General features: G+C 41.3%; 1 protein-coding gene across 2 annotated transcripts in view; it reads left to right on the top strand.

The window, feature by feature from the left end:
• Nucleotides 1-14853, top strand: part of CPNE4 (copine 4) — a 915330-nt gene that overhangs the window by 197811 nt on the left and 702666 nt on the right. Inside the window, exon 2 of one of the 2 annotated variants that reach the window (XM_073678088.1) lies at nt 12397-12583. In XM_073678088.1, coding sequence (XP_073534189.1) covers nt 12413-12583 — 171 coding nt within the window. In that variant the 5' untranslated portion in view covers nt 12397-12412. Of the gene's footprint in view, nt 1-12396; nt 12584-14853 lie in introns of those variants that run through there. The other variant, XM_073678089.1, reaches the window with a different exon arrangement.

Raw genomic sequence — 14853 nt, 5'->3', positions numbered from 1 at the left:
AGTAAAAGCTTGATGATTTGCTAAAATCACCTCACCAACCGTTTTAAGCTTTCAAATTACTAATCATGTTTACCTGTATCTTGGCTGGAAAATAATTTGGGCCTTGTTGCAGTGTGCAGTACTGATTCTATTAGGCCATCTATACAAAACTCCACCAGATTTAAAATTACTAATCATATTTATCTGTATCTTGGCTGGAAAATAATTTGGGCCTTGTAGCAGTTTGCAGTGCTGATTCTATTAGGCCATCTATACTAAACTCCACCAGATTTAAAATTACTAATCATGTTTATCTGTATCTTGGCTGGAATATAATTTGGGCCTTGTAGCAGTTTGCAGTACTGATTCTATTAGGCTATCTATACTAAACTCCACCAGATTTAAAATTACTAATCATGTTTATCTGTTTCTTGGCTGGAAAATAATTTGGGCCTTGTAGCAGTTTGCAGTACTGATTCTTTTAGGCCATCTATACTAAGCTTCACCAGATTTAAAATTACACTGGTCAACGCAATTTTTCTGTCAAAAGGTTTTAAAACATATTTTCAGTCAATTTTGGCTGCTGATTACTAATACGAACTCTGTTTTTGGCTATCACATCAGGATTTCGAGATATTTTTGATGGAAATTACTCCTATCGAATGTTTTTTGATAAAAACCTCATGATTTTCGTTACTACATTTTGTATATTTTTAATCAAGGAATAACAAAAATTACAAAGTCTGTGTACAGCAAATCAAATATACTTACAAAATTAAACTACAAAATATAAAAACACATATATATGGCACACAGATGAATGGCAAATGGCAGTTATTTGAACTTTCTTTTCTTGGCTGATCTGTTATGTACAGCTTCTGGGTTGTCTCTCATCAAGCTCCAGCAATAGTCAGCCATCATATGTGAGTCCCACTGGCCTTGATACTGTTCTTCCATTGTTTTAATGTCCTGATGAAAACGCTCCCCTTGTTCCTCGCTCACATCCCCAAGGTTCTCTGGAAAAAAGTCCAAATGGCTGTGTAAATAGTGAATCTTGATACTCATTCTACATCCAAGATTTTGCAGACTCATTAGTAGCTCTTCCACAATCTCTTCATAGTTATCTGCTTTCTTATTCCCTAGAAAATTCTGCACCACATTGCAAAATGCATTCCAAGCTCTTTCTTCTGTCTCATTCATTGATGTGATAAAGTTTGGGTCTCTCATAAGTGTTCTTATTTGAGGTACATCAAATATTCCACCATTTTTCTTCTCCTCACTAAGACCAGGAAAAGTTGAACATATATAGTTAAAGCATTCTCCACTGTGATTGAGAGCTTTGAGGAACTCCTTCATCAATCCAGGTTTTATGTGCAAGGGAGGAAAGACATTGTTCTTCCTATCCACTAGAGGATCATGGATGACATTCTTATCGCCAGATGCCAAACTCTGTCGCTGAGGCCATTCAGTTTTCACCCAATGCTCTGCTGTAGCTCTACTGTCCCAGTAGCACAGAAAACAAGGGTGTTTGAAAACTGTTTTTTTACTTTCTTATCATAACAAATGGGAATTATGCACGTTCAAAGAAAACAAAGATATTCTCACATTTATTGGGAGACTAAATGAAAACTAAATTTACCTTAGTGAAACATATAAACCGGCACTTTTCATACACTACTTATATTTTTCTTGGAATTATTGAAAATGGGCTATACGCCTAGAGCGCAAAATCGTGATGTGATAGAGAACTTATAAGATCAGATTTGAATTCAGCACCCTCAAATTAGTCTAAAACTGTTCTTAAAGTCCATGCCAGAAATTTTTTTTTTTTGTACACCAGTGTTATTAATTTTAAATCCTGTTTATCTGTATCTTGCCTGTAAAATAATTTTGGCCTTGTAGCAGTTTGCAGTACTGATTCTATTAGGCCATCTATACTAAGCTCCACCAGCTTTCAAATTAATAATAATTTTTAGCTGCATCTAGCCCGTAAAATAATTTTGGGGCTCCTAGATGCGCAAGACTCATGAGTGCCTTCTTGCTGCACTACCTGCAACATGACCCTCAGATTGTCAGAATTCGAAATAATCCTGACTACTGGGTTGCCACACTCTTAGATACCCCACACTCTTCGATCAACCTTTTCATTTTAATAAAGAACAAAAAAATTGTCATTTTTGAAATTATAAGCATTAGCAGGTTATTAGAAACTGAAATCAAACAGTTTTCAACTCAAAACTTTATTCTAGGTGATGTTACATTTGCACATAGGACCCCTTGTTCGAAAGGAGCTTCTGAACTCTCTCGTCCATTGAATTTGTCAGGTTTTGGATGGTTTCTGCTTCAATTGTTTTGCATGAGGACAGAATACCCTCCCAGAGCTGTTGCTTAGATGTGAACTGCTTCCCACCATCATAGACACTCCTTTTGATGATGCTCCAGAGGTTCTCAATGGGGTTGAGGTCAGGGGAGCATGGGGGTCACACCATAAGTTTGTCCTCTTTTATGCCCATATCAGCCAGAGATGCAGATGTGTTATGTGCAGCATGAGACGGTGCATTATCATGCATGAAAATGATCTTGCTGCAGAATACACGGTTCTTCTTCTTGAACTATGGCAGGAAGTGCTGTTTGAGAAACTCCACATACATTATGGAGTTCATCTTTACCCCTTCAGGGATCCTAAAGGGGCCGACAATCTCTTTCCCCATGATTCCAGCACAAAACATTACTCCACCTCCTCCTTGTTGGCGCCGTAACTGTGTTTGCATGGGGTGTCCATCAACCTGCCATCCTCCTCTCCATCCATCTGGACCATCAAGCGTTGCACGGCACTCATCGGTGAACAAAACAGTTTTGAAGTCAGTCTTCATGTATTGTTTGGCCCACTGGAGCCGTTTATGCTTGTGTACAGTGGATAGAGGAGGTCGACAGGATGGCTTACGCACAGCTGCAAACCTCTGAAGGACCCTGCATCTTGTTGTTCAGGGGACGTTGGAGGCACCAGCAGCTTCAAAAACTTGTCTGCTGCTATGACAAGGCTTTTTTGCTGCTGCTCTTTTAACCTGACGTAATTGCCTGTAGGAAAGAGTCCTCAATTTTCCCTTATCAGCACGCACACGTGTGTACTGTGAATCAGCTACATACTTCTTGATTGTGCGATGATCAGGATGAAGTGTCTTGGCAATGTTGATTGTAGTCATGCCTTGACCTAAACACTCCACAATTTGTTGCTTCTCAGCAGCCGACACATCCTTTTTCTTTCCCATTTTGGCAGAAAATGTAGACTGCTTAATAATGTGGGACAGCCTTCTTAAGTAGTCTTTCCTTTCATTGGACACACCTGCCAAACTAATTAGCACAGGTGTCTGCAATTGCTTACAGTGATATAAAGAGCCCTGACACACATCACCATCAATGAGTTTAACTGACAAACAAACAAATTCTTCCCTTATCACTCCTAAACACTTTTTGCAAAATAATTTGGAACACAGTGTACATGTGCTTTTCCACAAAACACCAGTGGTTCACGTAGTGAATCTTACAGTTCTAACTTGCCAACCGTGGTCTGTATGGAGTTGTTCAATAAAGGGCCAAAAATTAAGATAACATAGACGGGAGAGGTCTCTATGAATATGAATTCCTAAGTATTTGATACCCTGTGAGGGCCAGGCAAAGGGAAAGTTGGACTGGATGGAATCCTGTATGGATTTGGGGAGGGAGACATCGAGGACCTCAGACTTTGCTGCATTGATTTTAAAATTTGATCATGTAACAAAGTGATCTATTTCAGCCATAACAGCAGAGATGGATATATGTGATTGAGTGATATATACTAGGACATTATCAGCAAATGCAGAGCACTTGTACTCGGTGCCTCCTACCTCAATCCACCTAATATTGGGGTTATGGCGAATTGATGAGAGCAGGTGCTCCGTCACTAGGATGTATAAGAGAGGGGACAGAGGACATCCCTGCCTTGTCCCATTGGTGATTATGAAAGGTGATGAAAATGTTCTATTTATCTTCAGCCTAGGTGACGTATTGCGATACAGGGCCGTGATTTTGGCTATAAAAGGGTCCCCTAGACCCCTACCCCAAGCTTTTTAAGAGAATAATATATGGCGTGCCAGGAGACTCTACAGAATGCTTTCTCAGCATCCAACGAGAGTATCTAATTACAAATTTTTAACTGCATCTAGCCCAGGAAATACTTTGTGCCTAGTAGCAGTGTCTGCTAGTCAGCGGATTATCCCTGCTGTTAAGCAAGCTACACCACCTGTAGTTTGGACACTTAATTTTTTCAAAGCAAATGGTTCGGGCCCCCGGGACACTCAGTGAAGAGCATCGGGAGGCACCCCAAGGCACAGGGGCTGGGACTGGCGGTAGGACGCCTTGCGGTGGACCGCCAAGCTCGATCCTTATAAAAGCTTTTTTACTGCAGCAGCTTTAGTGGACGCTACTGGAGCTGGAATTCCCGCGGCTGCTGACATCAGACTTGCCCTCCAATAGATCCTTGTAAAAGGATTTAAAGTGTACTCATTCAAATTAGAGAGACAATTTAAATTAAAAGCTTAGACCTGCCTCCACCGCAGGGGGGCTCGCTCAACCCACCAGCGGACAGGCACCAGTATTGGGAGAGGGGGGCTGGCCGTCAGGGTCCACCGCAGCTCTGGCACAAACCCGGCGACACGGAGGTCGCATGGGCAGGAACGGACTGACCGTGTCAGCTTCGCACTTTTTTGGTTTTAGAAGGGCATGACATGCCTATATCTGTGTCTCCCCCTCCTTTTACTCCTCCACCTCTTTTCTTTTCGCATGACTATATGTACTTGTCACTTTTCCATGTGGTAGTTGTGTCTTCTGAGCAGTTTGTCAGCTTTTGGACACCTTTGAAGTGTTTTCTATGTGTTTTCTATGTGTTCCTATGTGTTTTTGTTTGCCTGCCATTGGTTTTAACGGTGTTCGAAGGTGTTCGACGAACAGTTTGACGAACAGTTTGGCGAACATACGGGTGTTCGACGAACCGAACCGAACTCGAACACTACCGGGGTGGCTCAACACTAGTAAAGACTTAAAATGATCTGAGTTAGTATTTACTTATTCAGAAAAAGGTATAGGGATAGAGAGAAATACCCTAACCAAGGCCCCAATTTATATTTTTGCACTTTAAATTTTTTTTTACTTCTTCCAAGAGCCATAACTTTTGTGTTCTTCTTCAGTTAACATGTTTTTTGCAGTAAGAGTTGTCGTTTTGAATAACACCATTCACTTAACCATATAATTTACTGAAAAACAGGAGAGAAATTCCAAGTTGTGTGAAATTGTGAAAAAAAAATCACTATTCCTCCATTGTTTTTTGGGGTGTAAAAATGACCTGGCAACGTGATTCTTCAAATCAGTATGTTTGTGTTACCGTACCAAACTAGATTTTCTTTTATGTTTTAGTAGTTAAAAAAAATATGAACTTTGTAAAAATAAATTTGGTTTCTGTCTCCAGTTTTCTGGCACCTGTAGCTTTTTTTCATTTTCCATCGATGAAGCTATGTGAGGACTTGTTCTTTTTTGTATGGCGAGCTTTCATTATCATTCGCATTATTTTGAGGGAAAATATGATGTTTTGATCACCTTATATTGCATTTTTGGAGAGGTGCAACAACTGAAAATTAGTAATTCTGGAGTTTTTCTTTTTTTGTTTCTTGGCATTTACAGTATGGGTTAAATATCTTTTGATAGATCAGACTTTTGCTGGTATAGTGATACCAAATATGATTGTTTATTTCTCTTATTTAATTTAATTATTTTTGCATTGTAGAAAGGTGGGTGATTACATTTTTCCCATTTTTTATCACTTTTTACTTTTTAAAAAATTCTTCTAGTGGACTTGAAGTTGTGATAATTTAATTGATTGTATTATATACTGCAATACTATATACTGTGCAATGATTCAAAACTTGAAACTTGTTTGCCCATTGTATTGATGATAGAACCTGTGAATTTCTATATTTATCAATAAATAATTTATTTTAGAAGAGGACTTTCGAAAGTGGAATTTTCTATTTGAGTCAAATAACCGCGGAAATAATGGTTTATATTCACCTCCACTACATAATACGAGGTTACCCATTTATTTGAAAAGGTGTGGGGTAAAACTAGGGACTGCCCTATAAGAATGGATAATCCTGATTAGTGTTGAGCATTCCGATACTGAAATATCGGGTATCGGCCGATATTCTCGGTATCGGAATTCCGATACTTAATTCCGATACTTTTACAATATCGAACACCGGAATCGGAAGTTCCCATAATGCCTGCGCTCTGCAGTGTCTCTGAAGGATGAGAAGCTGGATGGCAGCGCTCAGCTGCGATCCAGCCTGTCATCAGAATGCCAACCCAGCGTGGGAGAATTCTCCTGATTGTTTAAAAGCCGGCGGGCGGTAAAAAGCCGCCGGCTTTTAAACAATCACACAGCCCCATACTGCTTCCCCGCAGCCTTCCACCCCGATCCTCCACTCCCCTCGCCACCTCCCATCCCGATCGTAAGTTAGGACCGGGCGGGGAGCACAGCACCAAGGAGCGGGGAGCGAAGGACCCGGGCGGGGAAGCCGGCAGTGAAAAGACTTCACCGCCGGCTTTCCTGTTCTGTGCTGCGCTTTCCCGCCAGTTATTTCAAATGAACAGCTGAGGTATCAGGTGATGCTGATCAGCTGTTCATTTGAAGTCTCCGCGGTGCCCTCAGAGGGTTCATGTGAGTTCATGCTTGACTGCATTGCATGAACTCACATGAACTTTCCCACGGCCGCACAGGTCAGCCTCACCTCCCTGACCATCAGCCCCGTCATGATTGGTGTGTGCGGGTGTCTGTGCAATGTGTGCGCGATGTGTGCGTGCAGGCAGACATAGGCCGATGTGACACTACTACTTCTATCGGCCTATGTCTGTCCCCCGTCCCCTCGTGCCAGCAGGATCAGCTCGATGGGAGCAGTAGTTCCCATCAGCCTGATCCTGCTATTTAAATTGCCCTACTGTGTCCCCAATAAATTTTAAATACATGTCATTGGTGGCCAGTGGTTACCTACAATAAATTAGTTCATACATTACCTGTCCCCGCCGATCGCCACCTAAAATAAAGTAAAAAATAAAAAACTACACCTATACTCACCTAGACACCTAATTCCCCAAAGCCATCGATCTCCTGTAATAAAATATAAAATAATAAACCACAACCTTATCCTTACCCCTCCGTAGTAGTCCACGAGTGTCCCACGAAGATCTCCAGTTTAGAGCAGCCACATAGAATGTGACCGCTCTGAACCGCTGCCGCCGCTAGAATGATGGGGCCGTAAAGCAGCCCCATCACTGCATAAGCGGGTTCGCCGGAGTTCAGGCAGCGCTGCTCCGGTTAGCTCCTTTACGGCCCTGCTGTATCGTGAGAAATTCCCACGGTACAGCAGTGCCGTAAAGGAGGTCTCCGGAGCTGCGCTGCCTGAATGCACTCCGGTGACCTCAGTTAGTGGCTCCCGCTGCCTGGAGCGGACGTGTTCCCGGCAGCGTGAGCTTACAGCAGCCATGCACAGCTGTCACCATCTCCAGATGTGACAGCTGTGCATGGGAGATCAGCGGAGGAACGTGGACAGGTAACTATTTTTTTTAGTAAACTAAGAATTAAATAAAATGGTGTGTTTTATTTCAAATAAATTATTTTTTTCTGGGTCTAGTGTGTGTTTTTCTTTTTAACACTTTGTAGGTTAGTAATGGGGGTGTCTTATAGACGCCCATCATTACTAACCTGGGCTTCATGGCAGCTGGCGCTGACATGAACCCCACCACTATTACCCCCTGCCACCGCACCAGGGCAGCGTGGAAGAGCGAGGCTAAGTGCCAGAATTGGCACATCCTATGGATGCGCCATTTCTGGGGCGGCTGACGGCTGGTGTTTCTAGCCTGGGAGGGGGCCAATATTCATGGCACCCTTCCTGGGCTATTAATATCAGCCCCCGGCTGTCTGCCTAGCCTTTGCTAGCTATTAAAATAGGGGGGACCCCATGTCATTTTTTGGGGGGTCCCCCATTTTAATAGCTAGTAAAGGCTAGATATTCAGCTGGGGGCTGATATTAGTAGTCTGGGAAGCTCCGTGGGTATTACCCCCTTCCCAGGCTTCAAACATCTGCCCCAGCCGTCGGCTTAACCTCCACTAGAGACTAAAATTATGGGGGATCCCACGCCAATTTTTTTTTTAATAAATCCTTTATTTTAACACTAAATGACAAGTACAGTAATCAACACTATCACTGTACTTCTTATATATGTGACTGACATGTTTCTATCTATCTAATCTATGTGTGATTCTCTATTCTTTCTATTCTAAATTGTCGGGTACAGATGCTGAATTGCCGGCCGGCTTTTTTAAAGAGATGGTGCATGAAAACACTAATATTTTTTTAAATAAATCCTTTACACTAAATGACAAGTAAAGTAAGCAACACTGTCACTGTACTTCATATTTATGTGACTGACATGTTTCTATCTATCCAATCTATGTGTGAAGCTCTATTCTTTCTGTTATAAATTGTCGGGTACCGGTGTATGCCGCTGCTGAATTGCCGGCTTTTCATATTTCACTGTGAGCACTGTTCCCATCGATTTGGGCAACCACCTCCCCCAATACATTCTACATTATTGTTAGCTGTTTTCCTTCATGTAGAATTAACCTACAGGGAAAGAAAGGGTTTATTTTCATTCCGATATTTGTGTCCCATTGACTTGCATTGGTTTCCGGTATCGGAATCGGCGATATCCGATACTTTTTGGGTATCGGCCCGATCCAATCCGATCCGATATTTCCTGATATTGGAAGGTATCGCTCAACACTAATCCTGATACCTTAGCCAGTTTATTAAAAAAAAATTGTACTACACACCTATTCCATGAAATTAATTCCATGCCTCTTTTTAAATGTGTCTTTCTGTCTCACTGTTAGTTAACTTATGTCTTAAATATTCTAATTTGGAAAAAAGTCCCTGCTTCTTATGCCCATGTTTTCAATGGATCCAATCAGTCTCTGGAGTTACACCAGCCTGACTTGTGTCTGTAATGATGAGAACAGTACCGATCAGGGAGATAATTAACTTAGTGGCAGCAGAAATTGCTGCTCCGTAGACACAGAGCTATTTCCCTTTAGACCAACACACTCGGACAGATTTCCAATTGGCATATCAAGGTCCAGAAAACTGTCACTGGTGGCAAGTGAGTAATTTTTCAGACTTTTTTAGGCAATTAATAATACCTATGTGACAGACTCTTGACAGACAGTTTGAGGAGAGCTAATTTGCATACCTTTTTACCAGGGACCATTACCAATGTCTACAGTCATGGCCAAAAGTATTGAGAATGAGACAAATAGTAATTTTTCCAAAGTTTACTGCTTCATTTTTTGTAATGGCAATTTGCATATACTCCTGAATGTCAAAGAGTGATCAGCTTAACAGCAATTATTGTACTTGCAAAGTCAATATTTGCCCAGAAAATGAACTTTAACCCCCAAAACACATTTCAACATCATTGCAGTCCTGGCTTAAAAGGAGCAGCTAACATCGTTTTAGTGATTGATCCATTAACACAGGTGTGGGTGTTGATGAGGACAGGGCTGGCGATCAATTAGTCATGATTAAGTAAGAATTACATCACTGGACACTTTAAAAGGAGGCTGGTTCTTGGTATCATTGTTTCTCTTCAGTTAACCATGGTTATCTCTAAAGAAACACGTGCAGCCATCATTGCACTGCACAAAAATGGCCTAACAGGGAAGGGTATCGCTGCTACAAAGATTGCACCTCAGTCAACAATCTATCACATCATCAAGAACTTCAAGGAGAGAGCTTCCATTGTTGTCAAAAAGGCTCCAGGGCGCCCAAGAAAGACCAGAAAGCGCCAGGACCGTATCTTAAAACTGTTTCAGCTGCGGGATCGGACTACCAGCAGTGCCGAGCTTGCTCAGGAATGGCAGCAGGCTGGTGTGAGTGCTTCTGCACGCACTGTGAGGCGGAGACTCTTTGAGCAAGGGCTGGTTTCAAGGAGGGCAGCAAAGAAGCCACTTCTCTCCAGAAAAAACATCAGGGACCGACTGATATTCTGCAAAAGGTACAGGGAGTGGACTGCTGAGGACTGGGGCAAAGTCATTTTCTGTGATGAATCCCCTTTTCGATTGTTTGGGACATCTGGAAAACAGCTTATTCGGAGAAGAAGAGGTGAGCGCTACCACCAGTCTTGTCTCATGCCAACTGTAAAGCATCCTGAAACCATTCATGTGTGGGGTTGCTTCTCAGCCAAGGGAATCGGCTCACTCACAGTCTTGCCTAGAAACACAGCCATGAATAAAGAATGGTACCAGAATGTCCTCCAAGAGCAACTTCTCCCAACCGTCCAAGAGCAGTTTGGCGCCCAACAATGCCTTTTCCAGCATGATGGAGCACCTTGCCATAAAGCAAAGGTGATAACTAAATGGCTCATGGAACAAAACATAGAGATTTTGGGTCCATGGCCTGGAAACTCCCCAGATCTTAATCCCATTGAGAACTTGTGGTCAATCATCAAGAGACGGGTGGACAAACAAAAACCAACAAATTCTGGCAAAATGCAAGCATTGATTATGCAAGAATGGACTGCTATTAGTCAGGATTTGGTCCAAAAGTTGATTGAGAGCATGCCAGGGAGAATTACAGAGGTCTTGAAGAAGAAGGGGCAACACTGCAAATATTGACTTGCTGCATTAACTCATTCTAACTGTCAATATAACCTATTGGTACTCATAATATGATTGCAATTATATTTCTGTATGTGATATAAACATCAGACAAACACTAATAAAAACCAGAGGCCAGAAGATCATGTGAAAATATAATTTTGGTGTCATTCTCAAAACTTTTGGCCATGACTGTATGTTTGTGCCAGCTTGGCTATATCTTTATGGGAAGCAATACCGAATAGACTTTTATCTGGGTAAATACAAACATTAATTTTGCCAAACTGCTGTATCGTAATACGTATATTTTCTGATTGTAGACTAAGACACATGCACACAGCCATATTACAGATATGAAAAAAGTGGGGTATGCTACTTCATACTCCGCATGGATAGAGTGGTTGCGTCTAGGAGAGACACAAAGAGTTTGTAGGAGCCTTTACGACAGAGTACTTAGATTGCAGGGGCGGACATAGCATTGATGCAACCTAGAGCCCAAGAGGTAAGGGGGCTCATTTCCACCTCCAAAGCTTTTGGAATTTTGCATTATGATGAAATATTGGACTGCAGAGAGCCATATATTGGTGTTGCAGAGGGGCCTCTTCTGTCTGTGTCCACCCCTGTTAAGTTATATGACTCTGTACTAAAGGAACTGTATAGGCTTCATGTATTGCCATACTGATTTTGTACAAAGGGTTGGTTGTGCCATGGGTATAAATCTTTAAAGGGGGGGAGGTTCCATCTTAGGCATTTATTACTGAAATGGAAATATGTCTATCCCGCAGTCATAGATGGTTGGGACTATGGAAATAGCTGAGCGCGGCTGAGCAACCTTGTTTCCTTAGCTTCTACAGATGTGGATGACACTTACGCAAATAGCATGGAGCATCCATGTTTGCGATCTCCTGTGGCCACTGCATAGGGACAGATATTGATTGACTGAGATGCCCCTTTAAGTTATATGGGAAGTAAAAAAAAATGAAGCTGCCACCAAAGGGAAATCATTTTTTAATACAATGCACAGTTCTAACATTTATAAACCACAGTTTATCCTAAAAGCCTTTATTCATAACTCTTCTTTTTCTGCATTTCCTTCATCCAGTTACTTTCTTCAGGTGCTATTTAGAAATGTTGTCGAAGATCATCTATTTCCCATAAACAGATGATTGCTTTTTGATTGACTGCTTGTTCAGATCTTGTTTTCTCTGATGTTGTTCGCAAATTCCCTCGAGAAGGGACGCCGTACATGTAAACATGACAATTTCCGTGAAAATGACTATAGATTTGATTGATTTGAAGTACCCAATCCTTTTAATACAATGCTGTTTTATTGGTCACTGGGCGTAAACACAGATTACGGGACCAGACAGCTGTTTTTCTGCATTTGACTGTAATAGAATATCGGTAGACTTATGCATATTACAAATGTAATATCAATGCTTTTGTAAATGTGTAAAGTTCTTTTCTGAACGGTTACTCCAGGAGATCGACAATTGGGATCATGAGGGAAAGATTAGCTCTTTTGAGGTGGACTGGTCATGCATTGTGGTTGTGCACTTTCCCTTTCCCATCCTTAGGTTGAACTTGGACAATTGTCATTTTTCAACAGCATTTACTATGTAACCATGTAACATAAAGCAGTGATTCTAAGAATAACCTACATTTTCTTTATTTAGGTATACTATTAAAAAAATGAGCAACATATACGAATCCGCAGCCAATACCCTTGGGATCTTCAACAGTCCATGTCTCACCAAGGTGGAATTGAGAGTTTCTTGCAAAGGCATATTAGACAGAGATGCCCTCTCCAAGCCAGATCCTTGTGTTATCCTGAAAATGCAGTCACATGGGCAGTGGTTTGAGGTAAGCGTACAGAACACATCCTTGAAAATGTTTGCTTTCCATTATAATTTAATCAAAACTAGGTGAAACTTAAGAATTAATAGAGTTGAACGAGAGTTAAAAGTGAAAGCTGGCCTCTAAAAAATCAGGTTGGAATATCTTAAACTGGCACATTGACCACAAATATGTAAATTACATACATACAGTCACATCCCCGCACAGAGAGTATAGGGAAATTGTGACTGTGTGAAATGCGGCAAACCCGTAACATTTCTGTTTTTCCATCTGTGGAGCAGTATGAGGAGAGCTGCCGGTTTTATTGATATCAATTTGAGGCACATACAACGTTTTGATTGCTTTTTCTGGTATTTTTTTAGGGAAATGTAGTGCCTGGAAAAAACGTAATTCTTTTGTTTTCATTTTTTTCTCTCTCTTATGGCATCTACCAGGTTATTTAATTCTATATTTTGATAGACTAGACTTTTATGGATGCAGTGATACCAAATATGTTTTTTTCTTTTTCTACTGACTTTATTTTTATTGGGAAAAAAAAGTATAATTTGAGTTTTTATAAATGTTTAAAGTTTTTAAATATTTTTTGAACCTGTGATAGTCTGCTCACTTATACTAATTAATGTAATACCTTAGTATCACCATCTGTCTCCAATGATGTTCAGGGTGTGACTGAGCTTCACAGGAGTACCAAGATGGCAGTGATGGGGCTTTCAGCATGCCCCCAACTCCCATGGTGACCCAGCAGCATCTAAATGGTAAACAACATATGTCAGAGCTCAGCTTTAGCTGCTGCTGTTAGACATAAATGTTGGCTGTGTAATATAGCTGGCATCTGCTGTGTGTGGAGAGAGCTTAGCTCCTTAGCCTCCTCCATACACAAGTACAAGAATGACACACATGTATGTCAATTTGCGTGAAGGGTTTAAAGTAAAGTTTTTCACCGTGATTTGCCAAAAGTTTTGCACCAGAAAACTTTTAAATTATTATATTTCCCTCCAGTAAAGTAATAACACTTTTACTCACTTCTGGTGTGGGCACTATTCTGGCGGTGTCAGCAGTGGTTCTCCTGGGGCTTTCGTGGCATATCTCTGCGGTCAATCAGCAGCCGCTTCACTTTCCCCTCCTTCTGAAAAGTCAAGACATCTGGAGAATGTGAGAAAGCTGCTGTAGCTCTCACTTTCTCCAGATGTCAATTATGTCCATAAGAGAGGAGAGTGAAGCCAGCGCTGACTGGCCGCAGGGACCGTGTGACATTGTTATGGAGAGCCAGTGCCGACATCGCACCAGAGGTGATTATAGGTATTATTATTTTACTGGCGGGAAAACATAGTGATTGAGAAAGGATTGTCCAAGTAGTGGACAACCCAATTACATAACATTTTTGATACTTGCGGCCTCCACAGGGGGAAGCTATGAGGCTCATTGAACACTTTTAGAACTGACATATAAATGTTTTAATCATTTGCGATAAGATTACCCAAATAGTGGCTGGAGATGGCCAGAAATTATTATTAATCTACAGTGGCTTGTAAAAGTGTTCACCCCTTTGGCGTTTTACCTATTTTGTTACATTACAACCTGTGTTAAAATAGTTTTGTAATCCGATTTGCGTGTTATGCATCAGCATTAAATAGTCTAAGCTGGTGAAGTGAATTAAATTTATGGGATCAAATAATTAAAAATTGCATATGTATTCACCCCTTTTCCTATGAAGCCCCTAAAAATTTCTGATGCAAGCAATTATCTTCATAAGTGACATGCTTAGAGAAAGGAAGTCCACCTATGTGCAATCTAAGTGTCACATGGTCTGTCAGTATATACATACCTTTTCTGAAAGGCCACAGAGACTGCAACACCATTAAGCAAGAGGCACCACTAACCAAACAACACCATGAAGACCAAGGAGATCTCCAAACAAGTCAGGGACAAAGTTTTTGAGCAGTACAAGTCAGGGTTATGTTATAGAAAAAATATCCCAATCTCTGATGATCCCCCAGAGCGCCATCAAATCCATTATCATCAAATGGAAAGAACATGGTATCACAACAAACCTGCCAAGAGAGGGCGCCCAACCAAAACTCTCAGCCTGGGCAAGGAGAGCATTAATCAGAGAGGCAGAACAGAGACCACAATTAACCCTGAAGGAGCTGCAGAGTTCCCAAGCAGAGTCTGGAGTATCTCTCCATACAACCACAATAAGCCGTACTTTCACACAAAAATTGTAAGGATCGTTTTGAGTTTGCCAAAAGACACGTGGGAGACTCCCCAAATGTATA

The sequence above is a fragment of the Phyllobates terribilis genome, unplaced genomic scaffold, assembly GCF_046119375.1.
Source record: "Phyllobates terribilis strain yellow unplaced genomic scaffold, ASM4611937v1 Scaffold_4__5_contigs__length_816908805, whole genome shotgun sequence".
In the NCBI taxonomy this organism is placed as follows: domain Eukaryota; kingdom Metazoa; phylum Chordata; class Amphibia; order Anura; family Dendrobatidae; genus Phyllobates; species Phyllobates terribilis.
This window is presented reverse-complemented; position numbering and strand designations above follow the sequence as displayed.